At 44.9% G+C, this 27,666-nt stretch overlaps 1 protein-coding gene across 1 annotated transcript; it reads left to right on the top strand.

Annotated features, from left to right (window-relative positions):
• The first annotated feature begins 627 nt into the window (after positions 1-627).
• Positions 628-21,622, top strand: LIPG (lipase G, endothelial type). Its single transcript, XM_020813494.3, has 10 exons — positions 628-873; positions 5,654-5,859; positions 9,627-9,806; positions 11,464-11,575; positions 12,110-12,334; positions 13,745-13,987; positions 17,081-17,201; positions 17,617-17,835; positions 19,601-19,705; positions 21,127-21,622. The coding sequence occupies exons 1-10, from the start codon at positions 762-764 to the stop codon at positions 21,146-21,148; spliced, it is 1,545 nt and encodes a 514-aa protein (XP_020669153.3). The 5' UTR covers positions 628-761; the 3' UTR covers positions 21,149-21,622.
• Positions 21,623-27,666: the final 6,044 nt, after the last annotated feature.

Here is a 27,666-nt window from a genome sequence, read left to right as displayed (position 1 = left end):
AGTTGGCCTGAATGTACCTAAACCAGCAGAGCGCGCCTTCTTCGTCCCCCCCCCCCGCCTTCCCCGGGATGATGCAGGCCGCCTGCAAGTCCCCGAAGGGTGATGCCTGTAAAGCTTGTTCCTCAAGGCTCTGGGACCGGTAAAGACCGTTGTGTGGGACTATACCACCGAATGAATGAAGAGAAAGCGTGGTCGGGGCGCGTAAAAACGGGGAGGAGCACCCCCACGCACCCCCACCCCTCGACTTTTCTCCTGGGGGGGGCTCCTGCTCCCTTTTTTTTTCCGAGCCCCTTTCCCCTCCGTCTGGAAGCGAGACGCGCCGCCCGGCTGGTGGCTGGTGGGCGGCCTCCCCTCTCCTCCCTCCCCGCGTTCCCTTCTCCTCCGAGGTGGGTGTGTCGCCCTTTCATTCACATTTTGGCCGGCTTTCCCCTCGACGTCAGGGAGGCGTGACCAATCAGGAGCCCCCGGCGCTCCTCAGGCCGCCCCCCCGCCGAAAGTCCCAGCCCATCTGGCCACGAGTCAGGTGACGCGCCCCCCTGGCCGAGTAGTATTTAGAAAGGAGCCCCGGGAGCGGCGCGCGTCTTGGGCTCCAGCCGCCGGGGTGGCTCTCCTTCTTTCTCCTCCTCCTCCTCCTCCTCCGGGGACGTCGGCAAGCAGGCAGCGAGACCGGCCGGGGCTCGCTCGTTCTCTCCCTCCCTCCCGTCTCTTGAACCGTTGGCCCTTCGCAGCGCCGGCCGACCTCCGCGTGGCTCCCCAAAGAGATGAGCAATTGCGCTCTCCCGCTGCTTTTGCTGCTGCGCTTTGGGGTTTGCGCCTCCGCCGAGGACGCGGGGAGCGCCGCCTCCCAACCGGACGGAGCGCTGCCTCGGGGAGGTAAAACTTTTCCAGCCGCCAACCGGCTAGAGAGCGCGGCGCCTCCGGGGTCTGGTCGCGCAGCCCCGGCGCGGATGCCCGGGCTCGGGGGTGTGTGGTGGCGGCTGTGCGGGCGATCCGTGCAGCGGTAGCGACGGGAAGAAGCCGGCCGATGGTGGGGTGTCTTGGATGGGGGTGGGGTGGGGTGGTGGGGTGGTGGTCTGGGCGACGGGAGAGGCCCGCGCGTGTTGCTTGCACCTGCGCGGATTTGGGGGAAACCCCTTTGGAGCGGGCCTCGTCCCGGAATGCGCCCGTGGGGTAGCGGCCAGAGGACCGCGAGGAGATTTGAGAGATCCAGGCTCAGCTCCTCAGCGAGTAACGCGGGACGGATCGTTCTTTCCCCCTGGTCTACCTCGCGAGGTTGGTGTGTGTGTGGGGGAACCTAGAGGAGTGGAGCCACGTGCGTGGCTCGGGCTGCCCTGGAGGAGAAGTTGCGCGAGCGCACCTGCGCCTTGTTCCAAGAGGGCAGCATTTCGACACGTTGCTTTTTAAGGGCTGTGACTGGAGAGGTTCTTCGGAAAGAGAGGCATTTCGGGGGGGGGGGGGGGACCGGAGCGTTCTGGCCCCGGGCAGGGTTGGTTGTGTTCGGGTAGTACAAAGTAGCTGGAGTAAGCCCCGCTTTGGATCCTGCGGGGTGAGATCAAGTCTAGCATTGCATGCGCGCCTTGGACACATAAGAAGGGGATACTTGGGAGGAGACGCGCTCTGCCTTTGTTGCCTTCTCAAGAAAATGTATGACTTTCAGATAAGACCGCGTATGACCCAAAGTGGAGGTAACATCACTGCCTCCAGCTGTGTTGGACTAGCAATATTCCCGTCATCCTCAGCCAGGATAGTGGGAGTCCAGAACATTGGGAAAGTGACTAGGTTGCAGAATGAAAACGTTGGAAGAACAGCTGGCCTGGTGCCATTTTTGTTGTCCTCTCCTGGCTGATTTTTACTTTAAAAAAAAGCACACCACTTTCCTTTCTCTGTGGTCTGTGGCTGGGCTCTTAAAAAGAGTTTTAAAATCCGGTTCTAGGGCCTTTTTCTGTTCGAGGACCATTGAAAGCAGCCGGAGCTTCAGAATAGCACAATCTTTTGCTAACGGAGAATTGCATGCAGGCTAGAAAATAAACTGGTATGGCTGGTGCCCGCTTACTCTTGCTTACCTGTGGGTAGGAGTGGGCCGTGTGGACTCAATGGGATTGGTGTCTGTGGAGACATGAGGTTGCACCCTCATTTACTTTATTTTAGTTTGCTCTTTGATGACTGTGCAAACACAGCCCTTGATTTATGTCAGCAGGGTGTCACATTTAAAGGCGTTGAGCTCGCCAGCATGGTTGCCCTGCTATTAATAGAAAATCCTTGAGAAATTCTTGCTATGCAATGAGTTCTTAATTTTAAAATTAAGGTTGAGGGTAGTGTTCATAAAGATATCCTCTGGGAATGAAGAAGTAACCATTAGATGACACTTCCCCTGTTTTAAAACATTTAGTCTTGCCTGTAGCTTGATAAGCAAAACCATGTACAGTATCTGCAGCAGTTAATTTCCCCTTGCCCAGGGAAGGAAAGGCAGTCTGAATATGCTCAGGAGCTCTTGACTGTTTGCAGATTTGCTGCCTAGCTGAAATGCGCTGATTGCTATGAGACAGAAACTTAGACCTGCCTATATCTTAAACCTTAAAAACACAAAGCTGGTTTTGATGGTGGGTGAATTCCTGTGCCCATTCTGCTGGAGGGGTAAACATTGCTTAACATGGTCGAGTTCATTTCTCAGTCAATGTTAATTCGTTCAATTAATTTATATACCACTCGTCCAGCCGAAGGCCACTCTGGGCAGTTTACAACGCAAAACAACAATCAACAAATTATTGAATAATGAAAATGACACAACCATTTGAAAAAAAAACTATTAAAATGGTGAAACAATCTTCTAGTATCTTCTAAAATGCATAGAAGTATATTTTTAATTAACTTACCCAAAAGCAGCAAGCAAGAGGATGCTTGTGCTGTATTCTAATTCTGTGAAGCCTTCTGTCAACTGTTGTCCTTGCAGCAAGATAACAGTAAATCACAGTAGACTTTAGCCAGAGCAGGGCAACCGTCTCAGGGGACAAATGTGTCAGTCCCCCAAGCTGTAGCCTTCTACAGGAAGGCAGCTTTCTGGGTCACATGACTTATCCTGCACTTAGCCTGCAGCTCACCTGCTCTCCTGCAAGTCGCTTGCTCCTCACAGGTATAAAGTCCTGTGGCTCCTAAGAAATTTAGGGGGATTGCGTTTGAATGCTACAGCTTCCAGAATACCCCAGTGGGTGTGGCCACTAAGGGATCAGCAGTGCAGGAAAATATGGCAGAATCCTTACATCACAAACACCTTCTCTTCATTTTCTTTTTATGGAATCAGATAGTGCAAAAATAGGGTTTTAAACCTATGGGGAAAAAATTTAATGCCTTACTAAACATCGTTTAGAACTCAATATTTTCAAACTTGGAGCCGAGATAAAATTTGAGAGGGGTCCACTATCTTTGTCCCTATCTTAGGGAGCAAAATGTTCAGGGATGGGTCCAGCCCTCTGAAATTTCATCAGCCAAGTATGAAGAAAAGGGGAGTCAGGGCATGGCACTTTCTCTTTGATTGCTATACTGCATACTCAGTCTTGGTTGCTTAGCAGGTTCTGCAGCTTTAACAAATAAAATGAACTTGCAGCTGTGATGTAACTGTTATATATATGGTAATTCTCCTTGTTTTATTGGGATTTCACAGTTTCATCTTACATGTTGCCTACATGCAGTTGAAATGTTCCCTAATGTACTGGGTTCACCACTTTTTTGAGTATCCTTGTCATTTCGGCTTCCTTTATAAACAAAAGAGCAAATGTCTTGGTTCTTTATCTCAAGATAAAGGGTATGCTAAAAAAATTTGCTAAAAGAATATGAAGGTGAATACAACTGGGCAGCCAGGCCTTCAGAGATGAAAAAGTACTCCTAATTAATGGCACATCATGGCCCAAATCCTGTTGCTTAGCATAGTAAATCACAGTAGAGTAAGCCCATTGAATGAAAGAGCTTTAATGAGTCAGCGCCTCTGTAAATTCTATTGATTCAAATAGACCCACTCTAACTGCAACTTGCTATGTTAAAGTAAGTCACAGTTAGAGTAGACTCATTTGAATCAATGGAACTTATGGAGGCGATAACTCGCCAAATCTCTATTGATTCAAAGGGCTTCTTTTACTGTGATTTACTATGATAAGCAACAGGATTTGGGCCATTGACTAAACGTTTTCTTAACTGGATTTTGATGTTATCCTCTTCTTAAGAGCTGTCCATGACACAAGCGCAGATGAGCCTTGTTTAAAAATGACCAGCTTTTCTAGACTTTAAAAAAATATATTTTTTGAATTCCAGATTCTAGAATCTCCAAATCAGCATGGCTAGCAATTATATTGGCTGGGGGATTCTGGGAATTATAATGCAGAAAAGTTGTTTTTTCAAATTCTGTCTTTTAGCACAAGAGCTTGAGTGAGCAAAATAGGTAAGACATGCAGTTGGATTCTGAATACATGCAGGATGCCTTACAAAGCTTCTAGAAGACTTTCTAGGATTGTACACATACTAGTTTGTTGCAGGGTCAGTACTCATGTGAGGGACATGTCTTCTGTATACTTTACCCTATTCTCTATGAGGTTCCACCTTATGTGTGCAGAGCTTAAGTGTGAATCTGTGCACACCCGATGTGGGAAAAAGCATTTGACATGGTTCCTGATGATGCCTACAAAGCTTGCCTGTATATGCATTATATGTGTGTTGGCTCTGTGCATGTACTCGGCAAAGAGAGCATGCAAGGCTAACAGGAATGATCCTGTTTCCCCTTGCGTAACCAACTTCTAACTTGTTTAACTTGAACACAGGTGCTGCAGCTTTAACATCTGGCCGGGATGGGTTTGAGCTTTTCTGTTTCTCTGCACCCTCACTCTACAATACTTAGCCCAATGAAGAGTCCTACAAGACTCAAAAGCTCACCTTTGAATGGCCCAAGAGACATCCAACCTTGTTGTGGATTTTGCACATGGCTGCGTTGCACCTGTGGTGGTTTTGCAGTATATTACGATGTGGGGGGAAACTTCAAAAAGTGCTCAGTGTTACCAGCTGTGGGGTTGCTGCCCTTTGCAGCTGCAATGGCCTTTGAAAGAAAGCTGTTTAGGCCAAGTCATTCACATTGGTTGAGTCCTTGGCCAACGGCAACCACTGTTGGCCTCTATAGGTGCATGGGGTGAGTTTTCAGAAGAGCCTCAGGTAGCTTGGACAGGAGGTACGTGGGAGTGAGAGTCCCTTGCAGAAAGTCTGTTCCTTTCTACACAACGAAGCCCAAGGAAAAGTCAGGATATAACTATGGACTTGTAGGTAAATGAATGAGAAAGTTTCCGGTAGCTCTGTGAGTTGGGTACCTAGCTGCAGGGTCAGAGATCAAATTTCCACAGTGCCTTTGTAGGAGAAGAGCCACACTACGTGGGCAAGATAAATGGTGCCCAGAATGTATCTTTTTTTAAAAAAAAAAAAGCCTTAGAAGGGCTTGCCATAAGTTGGAATGGAGTTGATGATGGCATGCAATTTAATTTTAAAAGATGTAATTTGTAGTGGTGGGGGTCCCTTTGGACATTAGCCCTTATCTTGAGGTTTTCTTGTCAGTACTTAGGGTTAGTACTTTTTAGAGTATATCTTTTTATTGTATTTTAATTTCAAATCCCTTTCATTCTAGATAACAGCGTATCTCACCTGCTACACCTGGAAGAAGAGCTATCCACAGCTACCACAATTCAGAAAATGCAAGTGCAATTCAATGTCCGTACTATGACAGAGCCAGAAGACAAAGACTGCAGTCTTAAAACCGGCCAAGACCAGCTTCTCGAAGACTGCAAGTTCAATGTCTCAGCTAAAAGTTTTTTTATTATTCATGGATGGACAGTAAGTGGATTGCAGTATTAAATAGCTAGAGAGAGAAGGGCCTGGAAAAAGCAGGGAGGAATATTCTTGGCAGAGCTTTTCGGAATGCAATTGCCAGACAATCCCCACTGTACTGACTTTTTAACTTTGATTAACCTGTTTTCCCTCCTAAGATGGGATTTCCTTAGAAATCTAGTTCCTCTGAAATCATATTGCAAATGAAGCCTAAATTGATTTTCCAGTGGCCAGTTGCAAAGCAAAGTATGCTAAATGCAAGATGCTGTGATAAGCAGACATCTTCCAGCCCTGCAAAGAACATATTTTTTAAAAACATGCTAAATGTGGTGTCTTATTTGACTCTCTCTTTTTTTAAATGGTTGTCCCAGCAACTGAGGGTAGAACTAGAGAAGACATCTGCTTTACAATAAGTAGTTGCTACAATGTTTTCCCTCTAGAGATGCGTTATTTTAAATCTCCCATTCCTGAGTAATCGGCTTACAAATGAAGTCCGGGCTTACCTCTCAGTGACCAATCACAAAGCAAGAGCAAGATAATTTGCAACTTGTGCTGAATTAAGAAACGTGGTGCCTAGGGTAAAGGAACAAAGTGAACATCTTAAGGGAGCTCTGCTTGTAGTTTATGCTGTATCGTCTATTTTGATTCTCAGAATTGTTAGGCTCAGAACTCTCATGCTGGCAAGGAAAGGAGCATGAGAAAATCCCACCAGAGTCACCATTTTGTGTTAGTGCACTGGGCCCTTAAAATAATAGACATCAGGGCTGGGCGTTATGTCTGCAAATACTAAACCTTTGTCTCCAACTCAAATAGGAATGCGGTGGAAGTGGTGCCTGATTTGTTCTTTTAATAAGGTTTCGAACTCACTAGTCCAACAGAACATCTGGAAGAATCTGGATCCTCTGGGATGTTTGGGTTAGGACTGTAGAGACGTGGGTTCAAATCTCTTATTTGTGAAACTCACAGGGTAACGTTGTGTTGACTACAGTGTCTTGAGCTATCCTATCTCACGGCAGGATTCTGGGGTTAAAAAAGGTAGATTAATGTCCTTTTGAAGTCTTGATGGTGGTGGGGAAAGGCAGGCTATTATAATAATCATAATAGGGCTACCATATGTCTTTTCTCTTTCCCCTTTATCCCTGATATGTAGCAGTATTCAGGATCAGAGCGCTTATGCCTCCCAATGCCAGTTGCTGGGAAATCAAAGAGGGAATTTGGGTTGCCCTCTTCTACCGTTTGTAAATGTCTTGTGGGGCCACTGGGGGCCTACTGTACAACACAGGGCGCTGGCCTCCATTTGGTCTCACCCGGAAAAAGTTCTTCTCATGCTCCTAGCCAATGTTTTCTGGGCCGTGTATAAAACAAGTAAAAAAAACACCATTCATCAAATAATGCCAGTGAAACAGATAAGATAACAGCAAGATAAAAAGCCAGCAGTGACACGTAATAAACCGGCTGGTCCGAGATAATGGCAGGATTGTTCTCTGTGCAGAGGTTGTCTGAGTTCACCTGCCACTTCAGGTAGCAAGCTGTCTGTTCTGCCTCTTCCGTTTTCATTCAGAGATCCTTCCATGGGACAGTCAGCACTTGCGTTAGGCATCCTTCGGTCTCGAGAGACTATGGTCATGTGCTCTGTATGGAGGACTTGGAACAGCGTCTAGTGTGGCTGAGAAGGCTAATTCGAGAGTGGCAATCTCTTTCCGTGTTGTTTTGACACTGTATGTGAAGCTGGAGTGTCCTCTCCAGAGCATGAAGCCTGGGTAAAATAATATGGAGGATAAGCTGTTACCCAAGCAGCAAATCCCCCCTCGCCACGTCGCTGAAATAGTCCAATGGAAAGGCAAGAGCCAATACAACTGGTTCCAGCAACATTGCAGGAGTTGCCAGAATGACACGAAATGCCTCTGGGACTCCGGCTCCAGATTTTGCCTCGAGGTGTACTCCTGTCTGCATCAAGTTCTTTATTTTTCTGGGGAAGGACAGCTACATTTCCAGCAAAGTGAAATTCCCAGCTCTACTCTGGGGAGAGCAGCTTCTCTTTCTTCCTCTCTCTTCCCTTATGTTGTTAGGTGGGGGGGAGAGTAAGCCCTGGATTTAGGGGCTCCAGAGATTTGACCCCGAAGGTGCTGCCTGACGTGATTAACAGCAAGTTAGAAGTGCATTATCCCCATTCTGGAAATATGAAGCTGAAAGCCAGAAAATTATAGGTTGCCTTCTTTGGAAGTACAGTGGTGCCTCGCTTAACGAGCGCACCGTTTAACGAAGAATCCGTATAGCGATCCCTTTTTGGGGATCGCTATACGGATCAGCCCCAATCACCGCACTCGCTTTGCGACGATTGGGGCGTCTGGCGGCCATTTTGGAGCCGCCGAACAGCTGATCGGCGGCTCCAAAATGGCCGCGGATGGCCCGAAATGCCCCCTGCAGCGTTTTCGCGACCTCCGTAAGCAAGGGGAGGGCGCGAAAACACTGATAGGGGCCATTTCGGGTCATCCGGCGGCCATTTTGGAGCCGCCGATCAGCTGATCGGCGGCTCCAAAATGGCCGCCGGACGCGAAAAGATCGCTGGAGGGGTAAGTTTGGACGCTTATTGGAACGCATTAAACTAAGTTTAATGCGTTCCAATAGGCTTTCCTTACCCGCACAGCGATGTTTTCGTATAGCGAAGGTTAATCCGGAACGGATTAACCTCGCTATACGGGGCACCACTGTACCAAATTCCGGGTTATTTGCTAATTATGTAAATAATGTAGGTGTACAAGATACTCAGGACTCTTGAACAGGTCTGACATAGGTTGGGCAAGGTCACCGGTGCTGGGTAGCAACTTTCTTAGAATTCAGCATTCAGAGAGTGGGCCCTTTTTTTTCTTTTGAGGGCAAATTGAGGGTGAAAACCCTCCTATCTTTCAGGAAACTTGTTAGGACCAGGTTTTTCAAGGAGGCCTTCAAGAACATCCTTCCCCTATCCAAATTTCATTTTTGTCTGTCACTTCTGGGGGGGGGGAGTTCTTTGTCATCATGATTAGTTCATTTTCATTTAAGGTGGGTAATTGGGAGTGTTTCAGCTTTTGTAAACTGCCCAGAATACTGGCTCCGCCACTCAATGGCTGATGCCTAAATGCAATAAATCAACTGCCTAAATGCAATAAATCAACAAACATTCCTTTGAGGAGTAATGGCCAATTTGCTGCGGGTTGCATGCTGGCAGTTCACAGCATGTTTTTCTCTCTTTCACCTGTTTTCTCTGTATGTCGCTCTCTTCTCTCCGCTCTCATCCCTTCCTATGTCACTGTCATCTCTTCTCTTTCTTCCTCTCTCTTCCCTTTTTGTATCCTCTGTATTTCTTTCTCTGTTGCCTTCGTATCTCATTTTCTTTCCTTTTTGCCCTCTTTTTGTCTCTATGTCACCCATTTTTTGGTCTCTCTCTCCCCCACCCTGCGGCTTTTCCCCTCTTTCTCTCTTTTCCCTCTTGTTTCCGATCTCTCCCATCACTCTTGCTTCCTACTCTACAAGTGGGAAAGGGAGGACGTGACTCTTGCCATTAGGCTGAGCTGCCCATTCACAGAGGGTTTTTGAAAACAGGTTGAGGGGTTCAGGTTAGCCACTGCTTCCAAGCACTAACTTATTTGCTGAAATGCTTGTTATTTAAAAAAAAAAACACCAAGGTGGCTACTGAAACACACCCTAGTCAGTATTGGAAAACCTTCCATAACAACAGGACTTCTGATCTTTCTATGATCAGAAAAGAACCTAATACTGATTCTTTTCTCCAGACAAGTGGCTTGATTGAAAGATGGCTGGATACCCTTGTGTTGGCTCTGCAGAAGAGAGAAAAGGATGCCAACATCGTGGTGGTTGATTGGCTTCCCCTTGCACACCAGCTCTACACCAACGCTGTCAACAACACCCGAGTGGTTGGAAAAGAGGTTGCGAAACTACTTGATTGGTTACAGGTAAAATGTGTGAGCAGAAGTTCTTCAGGGCCACACAGTTTTTGTTTTTTGTTTTTTAAATGTGCAAATATGTTAAACTTGCATCAAACGGGGCACTGTATCAATGCAGACTTTTTTTTGCTACAAGATCTAGCAGGAACGACCGTTTGCTGCACTGCAAAGCAGGCCCTGTGCCACACTCTAGATGCATGCGCAGAAGGTATTGCTTATTGAGATTCTCTTATACAAACTGAATTTGTATTCACACAGAGCTTGGAGGGGAGTTTATTAATTATTATTTTTTTGTTGTTGTTACAAATTCCAGCATCCCCCAGCTTGGATTTGTAGTCCAAAAAACGAGAAAAAAAATTTCAAACTCTGATTTACTGCTACTTTCATTTAGGAAAGTTATGAGTGTGATCTACTTTTAATGCTTTTACAGGTCTACTGCCTTTACTCTTACTCAGTACTTTGATGCGATCTTAGCTGGTTGCTCTCTGACTAAGAAAACAACCCTTTTGGCTCATTCTTATGTGAAAATTGCTGGTTTGTTGCACTTGCCAGCGCACCTCCGTTCCCATACATACATGTTATGAATCCTTTAAAAAGAAGATTAGAGAAACTTGAGTTTTGGGTGATGGTGGGGGGATTTACCATTCCAAAGGTTTGGGATTTAAGTGCTTTGTTTCCCCCCATCCATGATTTTTTTTTTTTTTTGCTGGTTTAATTTCTCTGTGCAATCTCAAGATTTTGTTTAGCAGAAAACTAGCTTGCGATGTTTGGATCAGAATTACTTGTGGTGTGTGTTTACTTTTTTATTTTAAAAATTAATATACCATACCCTCCTCCTGGAGAGGATTTCAGGATTTGATACCCAGTTTCACAGAATGACCCCAGAATACTCATGATGATACTGTTCTGCTTTTCCCCCTTTTTGCTTCCTTTCTGTCTCTGCTCTGCATCCTGCTGGATCTAAAATGGAATGCAGAACCTTACTAGCCTCTAAGGCCACATCCCCAGCTGGCTGGAAACGGATGCACACATGTCTGTGTGTGCACAAAAACACCACTCCCATACCCCATCACACATGCCCTCTTTTCTCTTCTTCTCCCCATCCCTAGCAGTTGCAAAGCTGCTTGATTGGCCCCAGCTGCCAGTAGATAAACACATGTTTAGACCAGTGGCTCCCAACCTTGGGTAGCCCAGGTGTTCTTGGACTGCAGTTCCCAGAAGCCTTTGCTGGGGTTTCTGGGAATTGTAGTCCAAAATCACCTGAGTTACCCAAGGCTGGGGGCCATTGGCTTAGAACGGTGGTTCCGAACCTTGGGTTCCCAAATGTTTTGGACTACAACTCCCAGAAATCCTGGCCAGCACAGCTGGTGGTGAAGACCTCTGGAAGTTACAGTCCAGGAGCACCTGGGTTGCCCAAGATTGGGAACCTGGTTTAGGAGCTCAGAAGTAGCATTGTTTTTCCTCCCCACAGCCCAGCTTTGGAGGAAAGTCGAGTGGCCTCTTGGTGTCATTGGGGAGCCCATAGAAAGCAACCAAGGACCACATGCGGCCACAGAGCCACAGCTTGTTAACCTCCGGTCAGAATAAGAGCAGGCTAACCTTGTTGTTATCCTTGCAGGAGCTTACTTATAATGTTTGATTGATATTATCATCGTTACTTTTGCAGAAGAAAGAGGGCTTCCGTCTCCAAAATGTCCACTTGATTGGCTACAGCCTTGGTGCCCACGCAGCTGGCTTTGCTGGGAACTACGTACATGGGACAGTAGGCAGAATCACAGGTAAACTGGCCCTCATAGAGCCTTTCATGTTTCTTTCACAAAAGGAACTAGGTCTTGGATTCATTGGCTTCTCTGTGCCCTGTTCTTTTGCTTGAGGCACCTTTGTGGGCATGAGGAGCCAAGTAAGTCCTCTGTATGCGGTGTCAGGGCATGCCCGGTAAAACGAAGGCCCCAGTTTCAGCTTTAAAGTAGGGTGGTAGAATAGGTTGACAAAATGGAGAGAGGGGAGGCATGCTCTTCTCTGTGAATGTTCTCTGCAAGTAGAAAACGAGCACATAATGGAAATAAATATCCTTTGCGAGAGGTAATTCTATTACAGGTGTAGTTGAATGGAGGGATGAGAAGTTAAGAGTCTCTGCGTGCATGTTTAGTCCCAGGCATATTAAAGTAAGAGGACTGGGCACAGATGATAAGGAAGATCTGGAGAGCCTGTCTTTAAGCAGGCAGGGCTTTACTGGTGGACAGAAAGTTTGATCTGAATGTCAAGGAGGTTCTGTCTCGACAAGGACTAACGATGCATCTTGCATGCTACAGGCTTGGATCCAGCTGGCCCCATGTTTGAAGGGGTTGAACCCAACAGCCGCCTGTCTCCTGACGATGCTGACTTTGTAGATGTCTTGCACACATATACCAGGGAAACCCTGGGTATCAGCATTGGGATCCAGATGCCCGTGGGTCACCTGGACATCTACCCCAATGGAGGAGACATCCAGCCGGGATGTGGCTTTGGTGAAGTCTTGGGAGCGCTTGCTTATGGGAGTAAGTCCTTTGGCCTCTTTTTCTTCCTAATTGATGTTTAGGATTGCACACTCAATCTTAGAATGAGCATAGCATTTATCAGAAATCAAAAAGCTTATGGTGGATCTCCGTTTCCACGTTCTGGGAGTTACAGTCCAAAAAAGTAACAGGCACAAGATCTTACTAATGGCAAATCATTCCCCTAGGGCAGAATTTGCTGTCTCTTGTGAGTTCTGCTATGCAGGTTTCTGTGAACTGTAGGGTAGAAAAGACTCCCACGGCCTGTAAAACTAGTTTTCTCTAGGGAAGGTAGTGTAGCTGCTTAATCCAGAGGCTAAGAGCAAGTTGTTAGTTTGTGCCTCCCCTGCCATGAATTCAGATGATAGATTTGGGCAGGAATCCCTTAGCCTCAGCTGTCCTGATAATATTTTTCAAAATGTCATCCTTGGTCTTCTTTTTTATGGGGCTCAAACAGTGAACATAGGAGTGGGTTTCTCTTATTTATCCTCCTGACAGCCCTGTGAGGCAGGCCAGCTTGATTGGTTGTTCAGCAAATTCACAGCTAAGTGATGAATTTGTACCCTGATTGTTGGAAGTCTGAGAGAGAGAAAATGACCCCCCCCTCAAGATCTTGCTGTTGCCCACCTGACTTTAACAGGGTTCTTGTAAAGATGAGGGAAAATAGTCTGTTAAATGCTTTGGACATGCCAAGGTAGTGCTTCACAAATGCTAAGAATTTTATTAAAGAAAAGTATTCACATTTTTTTGCTAGCAAAGCAGAAAGGAACAGCACGGTGACAGCCTTCTGCTTAGCCGCTCATTGGAATATAAATTGGCCTTTTGTACTTCCCGACTAATCAGTACAAAAGCAGTGGGATGATTGACAAGCACCTGGCAAACTCATTCAACCCCACTGAGGTGTCATGTAAAATAAAGCAATTTTAAATGATGCAATGACTAGACAAGAGCTTGCCCTTTCATAGTGGGCAAATCTTTCTCCTTCCCTGGCAGCGATTTCTCCACTGTACCTTTTCTGGTTGTAGTACAACATTTCTGGGTGGTGTCGTGGACAGACTGACAGACTAGGGACTCTGGAGACCAGGATTTGAATTCCCGTTCAGCCATGGAAACTGACTGAGGGAGCGGAGCTGAGAAAACCACTCCTGAAATATCTCACTTACCTTTAAAGCTCTATTAGGGTCGCTGTAAGTCTCAAATCCAACTCAATGGCACAGAATCACATACACACACACAACATTTCTGGCTAGAGGCCCACCTGATCTGTGGCCAAGTTTGGCTCGTGCAAAACGGCAAAGGACCCAAACGTCCATAAATCTGGCTTTTTGTCCCTTTTCTGCTGCGGTGAAGAATGTTCAAGAGGGTTGGCTCACTGCCTTCTTCCTGTCGTCTCTCCCTGCCTATCCATCCTAGATATTGGGGAAGTGGTGAGGTGCGAACATGAACGCTCTGTGCACCTTTTTGTGGATTCCCTTGTCAACGAAGACAAGCAGAGCTTTGCTTTCCAGTGTACGGACTCGGGGCGTTTCAAGAAGGGCATCTGTCTGAGCTGCCGGAAGAACCGCTGCAACAGCATCGGCTACAATGCCAAGAAAATCAGGAATAAAAGGAACAGCAAGATGTACTTGAAGACACGGGCCGGCATGCCATTCAAAGGTAGGCTGCTCTCTCTTCTCTCGTTGCTTGCTGAGAGTGTCTTGTTTTTATTTTCCAGAGAACAACAGCTGTCCACTTGGACTTGGAGGAATATACAAACCTGCTGTAGATCATGGTCCATCTGCACCAGGGGTTCCCAGACTCGTGCCCCTAAGTTTTCATGGACTACAACTCCCAGAAATCTTGACCAGCATAGCTAGTGGTGAAGGCTTCTGGGAGTTTTAGTCCAAGAACACCTGGGGAAACAAGGTTGGGAACCACTGATCTATTCTAGACCATTAGGATTCTCAACTCTGACTAGCAACAGCTCCCCAGAATTTCAGGCTGAATCCATGCCTAGCCTTACCTGGAGATCTGCTAGGGTGGGATGATGTACAAAATGAGGGGAGAGAAAGAGGAGATACTCTTCCTCTGCAAGCCATACAAAGACGGTAGGGATCATTTTTGTTTAGATTGAGATTTGAGATTTACTTTAAGGTTTAATTTCATTCAATTTATTGTGAACTATAGAATATAGGAAGCTGCCTTCTGCTGAGTCCAGACTATTGCTGTATCTAGTCCAGCAGACGAGCTCTGACTGGCACCAGCTGTCTTGAAGTTTTAGGTAAAATTCTTCACTGGTTATACCTGGGGATCATTGGTTATTTCCTGGAAGTCTCCCATCCAAGAACTAACCAGGACTTACCTTGATTAGCTTCTGAAATCAGAAGCAAACTATAGCATGCTCAGGTGCTATGTTGGCACCCCAAATATCAGACCCCCAACTCCCACCATTCCTGTTCATTATTCCTGCTGGCTGGGGATAATGGTTTATTGTGGTCCAATGGGTATCTGAGTTCTGGCTGTAATATGATCCAGAAGGAGAGAGATACCATAGGTAGTACGTACTGAGGACCATTATCAAGGTGGGGGGGGGAGAGAGATCCATTAAAAGGACACCCTGTCCCCACCCTGGTAGCTAGCCTGTTGCATTTGATCCTCCTGCAACAGCGATATTGAAATGAAGTTTCATCATCCCTGTGGCTGCTTTTTAATGGGCACAGTGCAAGAGGATGAACCATCTGATTCTTCACCAAAGCTAGCAAAATGTCTTCCGCCAGCCAGGGAGCAGCAGGGCTTCACCTGCCAATGAAAATGAATGGTTCACTGAATTATTGTTTACTGTTGTTGTTTTACAACCTCAAGCTAAGCCAGTGCAGATCTGTAGAAAAGTGGTTGGAAAAAGCTGGCTGGGTTTGGGCAGTAGCTTATTAGATTGTTCCCTCGGAGAACTTGTGGTTCTTATGACATGCATTTAAGGTCCAAACAAGACCTTGTTATGTATGATAGTCTGTTGAGCAGAGAGAGAAGACACTTTTTGAGGCCACAGTTTCCAGAACATCCTAAGCCAGTGGTTGCCAGCCTTGAGTCCCCAGATGTTCTTGGATTACAACTCCCAAAAATCCTAGCCAGCACAGCTAGTTGTGAAGGCTTTTGGGAATCTTAGTTCAAGAACATCTGGGGATGCAAGGTTGGGAACCACTGCCCTAAGCCAGTGGTTCTTAACCTTTGTTACTCAGCTGTTTTTGGACTGCAACTCCCAGAAGCCTTCACCATCAGCTCTGCTGGCTGGGGTTTCTGGGAGTTGCAGTTCAAAAACACCTGAGTAACAAAGGTTAAGAACCACTGCCCTAAGCAATAGTTAATGTTGCCTGGAGGATTCTGGGAGTCCCAAAACAATGTGTTTGTTTTTTAATATACTGAGGTTGTATTTAAAATTATTGTTTGTTGTATTTCTGTACCACTCACCGTGTGGCAAGGCACTACTCGGGCAGTTTACAAAAATCAAACACAAACCTGTAACAAACCAGTAACCATAAAATGTTTTTAAAAATCGCTGCAGAGAGGTGCCATTTTGAATTGAAAAACTATAGGATGGAAGAAAGGCACATGTTATACAGACTATCAGTGAGATGGAAAGTTCTGAAGCCATTCTCACCTGTTTCTTTAGTCAAATTTACATCTCCTGGTGGGTTTTTTTCATTAAAGAATGATATCTGTCATTCCTTGCACTTCAGCTGTTCAGGCTTTGAATGCCAGTATTTGTATAGCCAAAGCGGTACCACCCATACACAAAATGGAGGTACTTGCAGGTTGAAGGAATTCCAAGATTTGCAGAGATATAGGCATCTGCAAGGGGAACCATATATGCTCAAAACCCTTGAAATCACAAACAGTCCAATGAAGAGCAGACATGCTCACAGGCCCTGAAAGACTGACAACTGAGAACAGCTATGCAATATGCCATTTTTTATTTGGACTAGGCTTTCACTTTTCTCCAGTTGCTTCCCTGCCCTTTACTGTTCCTAGAGAGCATCTTTTCTGAATTTCCCCATAACTTTCCCAAGAACCTGCTTCTTCCTGGTATACTAACCTCCAATGACTCTGCCCTCCATCACAACCTCTGAGCTTGTACTCCATGAGATGGGCCGGTGGCTCCATCCCTTCTGGGTTCCCATTGCTCTGACACATGACCCTTATGCAGGTGTTAATATACCCACCCTATATTGCGTGAGGAATCCTCTAACCAGCCCTCTCCTCAGTCTCCAGTTTCTTCACGCTAAAGGTATCTCAACAAGACAGGTTTCACTTCTCCATGTGGATCAGAATGCTAGAAATTCTACAGCCCATATGGAACTGTAATCCAAAAAAATTACTAGTTTAGACTGTAGCTCTGTCCTTGCTTTGACCCTTCATGCACTAGGCTGGGATAGCTGCATTGACGTTAACTGATTTGCTGGTGTAAAAGTGGACGAGCTGTGCAGGGGAGCAGAGGAACTTGTCGTACCTTCTCCTTGGCCAGAGCAGGGTGGAAGGACGAAGGAATGCCAGCGCAGCTGCTTTCAGATCCTTTAAGCTCAACCATCCTCTGTGGTTTTCTGCTTCTGATCAGTATTAATGGGACAGAAGCCCAAGCAGTGCTATTTGGCAGGGATGAGACGGGTCTTTGCCAGCTGGAACATGCCTTGCAAAAACCATGTCTGTTTATGGAACAAGGGATTTGAGGTCTAACTCTTGGCTCTGCCTTCAGTGCCTTTGCTTGTGCTTCCACAGTTTTCCACTATCAAATGAAAATCCACGTCTTCAGCTATCAAACCATGGGAGAAGCTGAACCAACCTTCTCAGTAACATTGCATGGCACCAACGGTGACTCCCAGCCTCTTCCTCTGGAAATGTAAGCTTGTGATTGATAATATCCATCTCTCAGCCTTTCTTGATCTCTTCCAAAATGGACACTCCAAAACCCAGTGAAACAAAGCACTCCTTCCCCCACAAACGTTACTCCTCTCTCTGTTTTTGCATGTATTAATGGAATGGCTTATTTCAGTATGTCACCCAAAAATCTCCCCGAACCACATTTTCCAGAATAATTGGGCAGGGGGTTGATTCTGGGAATTGTCTGCTGAAAAATTAAAGGTTCTAGTCCCTGTGACTTTCTCATTCAATTCTTTAATCCACTTGGTTCTTTGTGATGTAGAAGGGAAAACGAGTGGAGGGAGGACAAGTTGGAACCCTGTTGTGCAAAAATTTCGAGTTTGGTGGCTGTCTATTTCTGAGCTTCCTTAACGAAACTCTTTTCTCATTTCCAGGTATGAGCAGATAGGTCTGAATTACACAAACACCTTCCTCGTCTATACGGAAGAAGATGTTGGTGATATTCTGAAGATCAAACTCGCTTGGGATGGTTCGACTCAGACCTGGTACAGCCTTTGGGCGGGACTGAAAAGTTATTGGTCTCAGCCCAAGAACTTGTCCGAAGAGTTGCATATCAGGCGTATCCGTGTGAAGTCGGGTGAAACTCAGCGGAAGTAAGTGCAGTTATTGTTTGGACAAGGAGCTTAGCCTGGACTGTGGACAGTCTGTGCATAGCCACACATTTCTTTTGTAGCCTAGGTTTCAGATAGGCATCAGCACAAAAGCTTCATTGGTTTTAACCAGAACTTGGAAACATTCCTATTTTGGATTACTTCTCCATGAGTCCCACCAGCCAGCTTCATAGAATCATAGAATAAGTGAGTTGGAAGGGGCTTATAAGGTCATTAAGTCCAACCCCCTGCTTAATTCAGGAATCCTATTCAAAGATTGCCTTAACCGAGCAGATAGGTGGGATATAAATAAAATAAATAAATAATAAATAAAATAAATTTTCTTATGAATGCCTCCAGCATTGAGTGTTCATGACCTCCTGAGGTCATGGATTCCATTGTCATACTGCTCTAACAGTTAAGAAATGTTTCCTGACGTGCAGCCTAAATCCCAGGACAACAGGCAGACAACTTAAGATTCAACCTCTATTCTTTTCCTCCCCATCCTGTGCTTGCTTTTGAAACATCTGTTCTGCTGAAAAAGTATTCTTGAAAACTTGAAGATATTTTTGTCTCCCCCAACAATTGTTTTTTGTTTAGCTTGACAGAAGTAATGCCTCACTCTGGATTTTGGAATTCTCTTCATGCTAATGTGCTGTCCCGTCTTTTATTTTTGCACCAGTTGCTATTCTGGTGTGAAGTCCCCAAGTTACATATTAAAATTACACATGCAAACTTGAAGGAAGCAATCACCTCTAAGAATAATAATTGGCAGCCAATCACCCTGATTAATGCTTTCTGCTGACCAGGATCTTTACATATTAACTTTGGGGAAAGAGAACTCTTTCATTAACGGGAAGACTATTTCAAAGGAACACTCTACTTTCACACAGTTTTCCCTAAATATAATTTGATTGGTGAACACTGCAAGAAGAACCTCTTCTAGTATCTTCACAACAGTAAGTTCTGAGAAAGCAGCTACTAAGAAGCATCAACTAAAGTGGACTATGATTAGATAGACAAAGGATCTCTTTGTGTGTGTTTGTTTCATAGGACTCCATGTTCTTTTTCAGTACTGTAAATCTCTCTTAGGCTAGTACTTTTTCCTTTTTGACTCATAACACAGTCAATCATGCCAGGAGACTTTGGGAGGCTCACAAGTTGGGTTGTGGAAACTACTGTCCTGCTCCCGGTTTGCTTACAGAACGTGATGTTCTGCAACAACATGCCTTTGTAACTAGAGGTTACATTTATTCCATTCAGCCTCTGTGCTGCAAGGTCGTAAGACCGGCTGTCGTAAGATTGAATCCACGTGATGGAGTGAGCTCCCGTCGCTTGTCCCAGCTCCTGCCAACCTAGCAGTTCAAAAGCATGTAAATAGATAAATAGGTACCACCATGGTGGAAAGGTAACAGCATTCTGTGTCTAGCCATGCTGGCCACATGACCACGGAAATGGACTATGGACAAATGCTGGCTCTATGGCTTGGAAACGGGGATGAGCAATTCGCCCTAGAGTTGGACACGACTATACTAAATGTCAAAGGGAACCTTTACCTTTACGTTTATTTAGATTATCTTTACAGGTGCCCTACAGCTAATTTGACTGGCAACCAAAGAACTGTGTGGGGAATTAATTAATTTGCTCTGAAAAGTTACAGAAACTGAAGCTTGCCGATTGCAGCTGTATGCTCCCATTTTGGAAATCCTTCTGCATCATGGGTTGTGTTAACCTTAGGATTCATCCATATCTTTTTGTTTTGTTCCAGGCTTACATTTTGTGTTGAAGACCTCCAAGAGACCAAAATAACCCCTGGCCAAGAGCTCTGGTTTGTAAAATGCAGGGAAGGCTGGCAAAAGAAGAACGAAACAGTGTAAGCCTTCTTATTATGTTTGAGGAGGGTTTGCACTCCTTCCATTTACATTCCATTCCCCTGCAAACAGTGAGGGATCTCCTGGCACAAGTTGGGACCTTCTGTCAGCTGGGCTTTTGCTAACTTAAGCTTGGAAATCATTAATCATCATCATCATGTGTCATCAAGTCAGTTCTGACCTATGGCTACCCTTTTCAGTGTTTTCCAAGTACAGAGTACTTGGAGGTGATTTATCATTCCCTTCTTCTGGGACTGTGCAGCTTGCCCAAGGCCACACAGGCTGGCTCTACTTACAAGTAGGCACAGGGGAGATTTGAACACCCAACCTTTGGCTTTGCAGCCAAATACCTCAACCACTGAGTTATCCAGCCAGCACTGGAAATTGTTAAACCTCTTTAATTGTGCAACTACAGTCATTAGAGGGACGTGGTGGCGCTGCGGGCTAAACCGCAGAAGCCTGTGCTGCAGGGTCAGAAGACCAAGCAGTCGTAAGATCAAATCCACACGACGGAGTGAGCGCCCGTCGCTTGTCCCAGCTCCCGCCAACCTAGCGGTTCAAAAGCATGCAAATGCAAGTAGATAAATAGGGACCACCTCGGTGGGAAGGTAACAGCGTTCCGTGTCTAAGTCGCACTGGCCATGTGACCACGGAGGATTGTCTTCGGACAAACGCTGGCTCTATGGCTTGGAAACGGGGATGAGCACCGCCTCCTAGAGTTGAACACGACTGGACAAAAATTGTCAAGGGGAACCTTTACCTTTACCTTACAGTCATTTACCTTTTCTGCATAAATGGTCTCCTGGATGTACTGTAGATCATTTTTTGCCTCAATCGCAATTCCTAGAACACCTGCAAATGATGGCCCTGTTGGCTGGGGGTTCTGGGAGTTGTAGTCCAAGCAGTGAAATTCCCAAGCACAATACTGCATCTCCTTCCCGTGTGAAAGACCAGTGATGCTCTTCGTTGGGGATACAAAAGTCTCCCCTTTTGGATGTGACCTTTTGATACTCTGCTTGAGGATGATTTGCTGGCATTGTTTCAGAATTTACCTGCAGCTTGACGTGTGGAGTTTCATGTCTGCTCAAAAAGATCACCAGCTGTCACCAAGCACATAGGGAAATTTTATTCAAAAGATTTCAGATAGAGTGCTTTTACTGTAAAGCAAATTTAACTTTCTGTGGTGCATGGAAGCCTCCATTATGGGATAGCAGACCTCGGCCAATCTGTTCTGTGGCTCACTGCCCATTAGGTCAAACTGTGCATTCCACCAGCTGCTCAGAACAGAAACCTTAGCCCAAGAAACCCTTGGAGCCGCGATGTGGGTTTTGCCAGCTATCTTACGATGCTGGCAGGCTTCATTAAAAAGAAAAAATGCATTCGAATCATTAACATCTTCTTTCCCAACCTGCTTTCCATCCAGATCGGCATCAAGATCACACTGAACATTTGTTTCTTGGATGACTTTCCGTATAGTCACTGGAGACCTGACTAGCCAAATGAACGAGAGAAGACAACGGCAGAAGAAAAATGTACTCTTGACTAAAAGTGGTGCTGCAAATTCTTCAAAAACTGCAACGTTGTCTTCCCCCACCCCCTTTCTTCCTCACACTTGCAAGAGCTTGATATTTAAGGGCTGCTTGTTATGGTCTCCAGGCTACCATCTTGAAAGCATCACATATTTATGGCCTCAGGGGCTACCTTTAGAATAACTTATTTTTTTAAAAGAAAAAGATGCCAATCGCAACCCTTTACTGAAGGGTTCCTCTGGAGAACCTGTCTTATGGCCCTAATTTACACCACCCTCTGTTTCTGTATGTTATTTATTGCCTCATCATAAAATGCACATTGCATGGGGTTGCCATATATCTGTTGCTTTACTAAAGATCACTCTGTCCATTTAAACCAGTTCATGTTGACATCGTGTCCTTGGTTCATTTGACCTTTTCAGATCAAAGTTATAAAGGAGTCCATGTTATGTTTCCTTTTCTTAATTAAAACTCACCATATTATTAAACTGTAATGGCCTAAATCCAGTTGGTGCTAGTTCCAGATTCAGTAGACCTAGTGTCTCCATTGCTGAAAGGTAGGTCAATGGCTGCCTAAATTCCATTGGTGTAGTGGGTCCATTCTTGTTGCAACGAGCCACTGGAATGAGGCCAGCGTCTTGACTTCTGGCACACCAGCAAGAAAGCTGAGGTAGTTGTTGATACAAAAAGAGATAAATTGGCATAAGTGAAGGGAGGGTTCACACATAAGTCAATACCCTGTAAACCTATAGACTCAGTAGCATGTACATAAGTGTTGGTTTGACTGTCCAGCAGCTAAACCAATGGGTTTCTGGTAGTTGGGATGAGTAGTTAGGATACTGGCCAATGTTGATTAATTCCTGCCAGCTCTCTTTCTCTGTGACTTCTGCAACTCCTAGCAATTACAATATCTGCTGCGCAGGAGGCATTTCTCAGGTTGAGGAGATGAGCTTTCTTCTTGGCCAACGTTGCCTAACTAGGTGGCCTACCAAGCCCAGTGCAGCTTGTTCACCATAGTAGTTAGACCTGAGTTTGCTCTTAGTAAATAGAGCGATCTCAAGCTGGTGGCCACTCCCACGGGTGGGTGGGGTTTTGTTTCAAAGCCAGGTCCTTTAATGGACTCAGCCATTTCACAATGTATGCCATGAGAAAACCACTTGGGTGCACGGTAAATGTAATGATACCACAACACAAGGTTCAGGCAAGCCGAAGGGGCCCGTGCAAGAGAGGGGACCACTGCTGCTTCTCTGTATAAATGACTGTTCCTGCCTAGAAGCCATGAGTGGTTAATTCCATGGTTCGGGTGCAGATGCACGATCCACCCATCTCTAACAATAAGATACTACTTGTAATAATAAGGCTGGTGACATTTCTGTAGCACCAGGGTTTTTAGGCTGGCTTTCTTCAGTCAGTAGCTATCCCTAAGATCAGAAAAATGAGGGGATAGCTTCCATTGTAGCTCAATAGTTACATTTCCTTTTTACTCTTTTCTTTCCACCCTTTCACACATACTTTCCAAGTATGAGTGAAACCTCCATTTATTTTTCAAGTTGTGCCTTGGTTAGAAAATCTGGCTGTACAGACAAGCTATGGAAGAGCCCAGTTGAAGGTCAAATGTTTGTGGGTCACACAAAAAAGCAGAGCTGTCACTTATTGGCATCTCTGTCAGCCGTCTATGAGAATTTCCACATTTCTGGGCCACTGTAACTTGGAGTCCATCCTGTCTTGTTTTCCTGCATCACTGATGTTTTCCTTGGTTCCACAGAAATGAAGGCTTTCTGTGCCTTAGCTGTGAAAAGTGCCACCTATTTATATTTAAAAAAGTCTCAAAATCTTGTGAAGTTTCATATGTGTATATAATGGATTTTGTAATGCCGTAACCTCCCCTATTTATTTTTTCATATTGTGTGTCTGTATATATGTAAAAAGAGGCAAAGCTTTTTTTGTGATTAACAAGTTTTTTAATAAACTGAAATGGGAAAAAATAAACTGACTAAAAAAATCTTGAGCGCTTCTGTGTTTCTCTGTATAAAGGGTACTGGTGCAGTGCGTATACAGGATTAGGTCTCTGTTAGATAAATTGCATTGATACGGTAATGCTGAGAGCTATACAATAACCTAAAGATAGCTAGACCACATATTGTCACAAAACCACTATGTACTAGATTTCAATTAGAATCCACTTGAATCAGTGGAACGTATGGAACAGCTGCCAAGAGTGGTCGTTCGACTAGATAGGTGGGGTACAAATACAATAAATAAATAAAATTTGCCAAATCTACTGATTCAGTGGGCCTCCTCTAGTTGTGACGTGTGACTGGATTTAGCCATTGTGTAATATCCTCTATATATCTATATATATATCTATATATATAGAGAGAGCATATGTCAGCAGATAAGATAGCTATTAACAGCATAGCTGAAGAAGCCAGTTTGAACAGTAGGAAACCTCACCTCTTTCTCAGGAGACTGGAGCTTACTGGGGTTTGCAACTATACTGCAAAAGCCATGTCTTTGAAAATAATTTATCTTGGAAAATAGATCTTTTATAAATCCCCTTCCTTACTGCAGGTTTGTCTTCAGAGTTTCTCCCCCCCCCCCGCCATTTTTAAAGGTAATTAAGCATTAAGTTAAAGCCTTCTGATGTGGGAGTCTTTCACTCAAAAAGGTGTTCTGCACAGAAAACTCTGGCTAAACTATGCCCAGCAGGAAAAAAAAAATCCTGGGACAAAACCAGTTTCTCAGCAAGAACAAAAAAAGCACAAGAATGGAGGGGAAAAGGCACATATCTTACCTGGGTGGAGGCTTGCTTTAATCAGCACTTTAAAAGTTATAAATGGAGCAATGCTCTGTTCAACAAGCCCTGGTTTAACAGGAAAGCGTCCTTTACAGTGATCCGATTTCGCTGAAAGGTTGCAGGAGGTACATTTCCAAGCAGGCTTTTGGAAATAACAAAAAAACATTGGGCCCCTGGTCATAATACTGCAGAAACGTGCATACAATGGCTTTTTTTAATGGCTGCTTTTCATCTACGGTTCCTCCACCACTGCTGCACAGCATACTGCCCTTAATTCCATGCTACTCCAAACAATCCCTGAACAACGGAGACATCAAAGTGCCGGTCCCCTTCTCTGGTGCGACATCCCATCATTGGGCTTCTTTAAAGACAGGTCTTGGAAAAATGACCCTCCAGACTTGACCGCAGCTCATCCTCCACATTTGCCTCCTGCCAGGAAACATTCCTGTCTTGTTGATGGCTTGCAAGGCTTACAAAAATGAGAAGAGAAAAAGAGAGAAGTGTCCTGCAGGTCTTAGTATGAGAATCTGGCTGGAAAAATTGCCCCTGTGCAATAGGATTGCTTAAGAACATGTCTCCTTTTCAGGTGCGCTGTGCTGCTGCCTTTAACGCTGCAGTTTCTATAATTACTGGAAGGTTATGTGGGTTGGGTTTGTCAGGGAGAAAAAGAAACATATGAACCTTTTAAATGAATTCAAATCCCCGTGGGCCGGATGAACGGCATGGAAGGATATTGAAGGAACTGAACCCATATCCATTACTTATTTTCTTGAAATTTTGGAGGATAGGTGAAGTACCAGATTATTAGAGGAAAGCTAATGTTGTCCCAATCTTCATAAAGGGCAAAAAGAAGGAACCAGGAAACTACAGACCAATCAGTCTGACATCAGTCCCAGGGAAATTTCTGGAGCAAATTATAAAGCAGTCAGTCTGCAGGCACCTTGAAAGCAATGCAGTCATAACTAGAAGCGAACAGGGATTTGTCAAGCACAAATCCTGCCAAACTAATTTGATCTCCTTTTTCAATCAGGTAACCTCCCTGGTAGATCGTGGGAATGCTGTAGGCACAATATATCTTGATTTCAGCGAAGTCTTTTGACAGGTCTGTCACCTTTGACAAACTACCCCATGATTTTCCGATTAGCAAGCTAACAAGGTGTGGGAGGGGAGCATGCCAATGCTGGAGGCATTCAAGAGAAAAATTGGACCACCCTCTGTCAGATCTGCTTTGATTTGGATTCCTGCTTTGTGCAGAGGGCTGGACTCGATGGCTTTATAGGCCCCTTCCAACTCCATTATTTTAGGATTCTATTATTCTAACATGAGGCTATGCGCGCACACAGATGCACACACGTGCACGCACGTGCACACACACACACAGGCAGGCTATGGAATTACATATTCTAAAGAGGTAAAGGATCCAACCTCTTGCAGCAAAACTGCGAACCTTAAAAGACTTAACAGATTTCTTGTAGCTATGAGATCTCTGCAAATTATATACCATTACATCAAAGAGGACTGTGGCACGTTATCGAGCAACAAGTTTTATTTGACTTTAATGAAGCGGTCATGGATTGCAGCCAAATTCATCACATGTTGCGTTGTGTGAAGGTATGCCAAATTAAACTCTTTTTTTGTTTGTTTTTAAAGTCTCATAAATCTTTGCTGTTGCAACAAAGTAGCCTCCCTTCCGGCCCTTCAAGGATATACCACAATAAATTGGTTCCATCCTTTGTGGACATACCCACCAGACAATTACAAGGCTAAAGCAGAAAATATCAAGACATCTTTACACAAAACCATTGTTCTAAGAATCAGAAGTTACACTACGTCTAATAGCTGTTGTCTCTTTACATCCTTTATGCCAACATTATGCAAAGTGAGTGATTCCAAGGGAGTAGCAGGACATCTACTATGATGTGTACGGATTGTTTTGAACCCTGTGATAGACATTCAGAAGTATTATTATGAGAAATGGTTTAAAGCACCCCACACCGACCATTCCTAGATGGGTTACTACTGGAGTGGTAGGAACACATCAGATCTGCAGCGTCTGCTTTGTTTTTCACTAAAAACCTAAGACCTATAAAGGAGAACCAAAAATGAAAAATTCCGAGGAATATATTTTGAATGCCACGACTGCACGAAGCTCAGATCTGTTCTTGCCCCATTGATCTCATCATATTATTGTGGCAATGATTAAACAGGTGAGAGTCAGATGTATTTGCTACAGTATCTAGGTAAGGTAAAGGTTCCCCTTGACATTTAGTCCAGTCGTGTCCGACTCTAAGGGGGCAGTTCTCATTCCTATTTCCAAGCCGTAGAGCCAGTATTTGTCCAAAGACAGTTTCTGTGGTCACGTGGCCAGCATGACTAGACACGGAACGCCGTGACCTTCCCACTGAGGTGGTACCTATTTATCTACTCGCATTTGTACATGCTTTCGAACTGCTAGGTTGGCAGGAGCTGGGACAAGCGATGGGAGCTCACTCGGTTGCGTGGATTCGATCTTACGATGGCTGGTCTTCTGACCTTTAACCCTCAGTGCCACCATGTCCCTTTCTTTTGCTATCTAGTAAGTCCCAATACAAGCTTCTGCCAATGTCTGGATTACTGATGGAAGATTGTCCCCCCCCCCCAGGGATTTGGGTTTTACCATTAGATAGAAACACAGGCTTGTCAGAATTAAAACGAAGTGGAAGCAAGGAAAGGGGGGGCATGAATTTATTTCCTTTTGCAAGTACCTTCAAGACTAATAGTTCCTCTGTACTTCTTTGTGCTCTCAGCCTCCCAAGTTTTTAAAATGACTAACAATTTTGTGGGGGCTCTCTGTAACCTAGGCTCTATTTGCTTTGGCTGAGGATGGGCACCCTTCAGTTTCATGGTCTAGCTAACCAGAAGGAAGATGTCCCATACGCCTGCCTCCTCATGGCCATGCTCCATTCACCCTGGTTGCCTTCATTTCCCTTGAAGGAAATTTAAATGGGTTGTGCAAGGGAGGTGCTTGTTAAATCTAGAATCAAGGTGCCCTTGTCGGGGGGGGGGGAGAGAATTCAGAAAGATGAGGAAGCTCTTGATATTGACATGGGCACCTCTGGCTCTTGAAATTATTGAAGACAAGCAGAGACTCGTACCTTCCTACAACCTAGAAGGCTTGATCTCTTGTACTCTAGCACTCTTACCTAGGTACCTGTTCTTCCCTTGATGCACATACTCAGGTGATCTATTTTCTCTCAACCCAGGTGCTTTTCTCTTACCCTCTGTTCGGTTCCTCCTCTCACCTGCCACTTTTTTCTTCCTCCACAGTCTTTAGCCTAATTAAAGTTCAACTTTCTTCTCTGCTCCCATTCCTTCCTGTGTCATTAACTGGACAACAGGACAATCTCTCTTTCTCTATACCATTTAAATTTATGAAGTGAAGATATAGAGGCTCCAGAACAAGAAGCAATTGTTACATGCTTGGCAAGTTGTTTTTCCTAATCTTCCTCTGTGACCTAGACACCCAAATGTATAGGACAGGCCTGGCAACAGCTTCGCTGCTTATAGCTGTCTGCAACCTAGTGACTGAAGATGGTATTACAGGCTACAGACAGATTTAAATTATGGTAATAAAAATTTACTAGTACAAATCAGAAAC

Source organism: Pogona vitticeps, chromosome 2 (genome assembly GCF_051106095.1).
Source record: "Pogona vitticeps strain Pit_001003342236 chromosome 2, PviZW2.1, whole genome shotgun sequence".
Taxonomy (NCBI): Eukaryota; Metazoa; Chordata; class Lepidosauria; order Squamata; family Agamidae; genus Pogona; species Pogona vitticeps.
The sequence above is the reverse complement of the archived record's forward strand: the minus strand, read 5'-3'. Positions and strand labels throughout refer to the sequence as shown.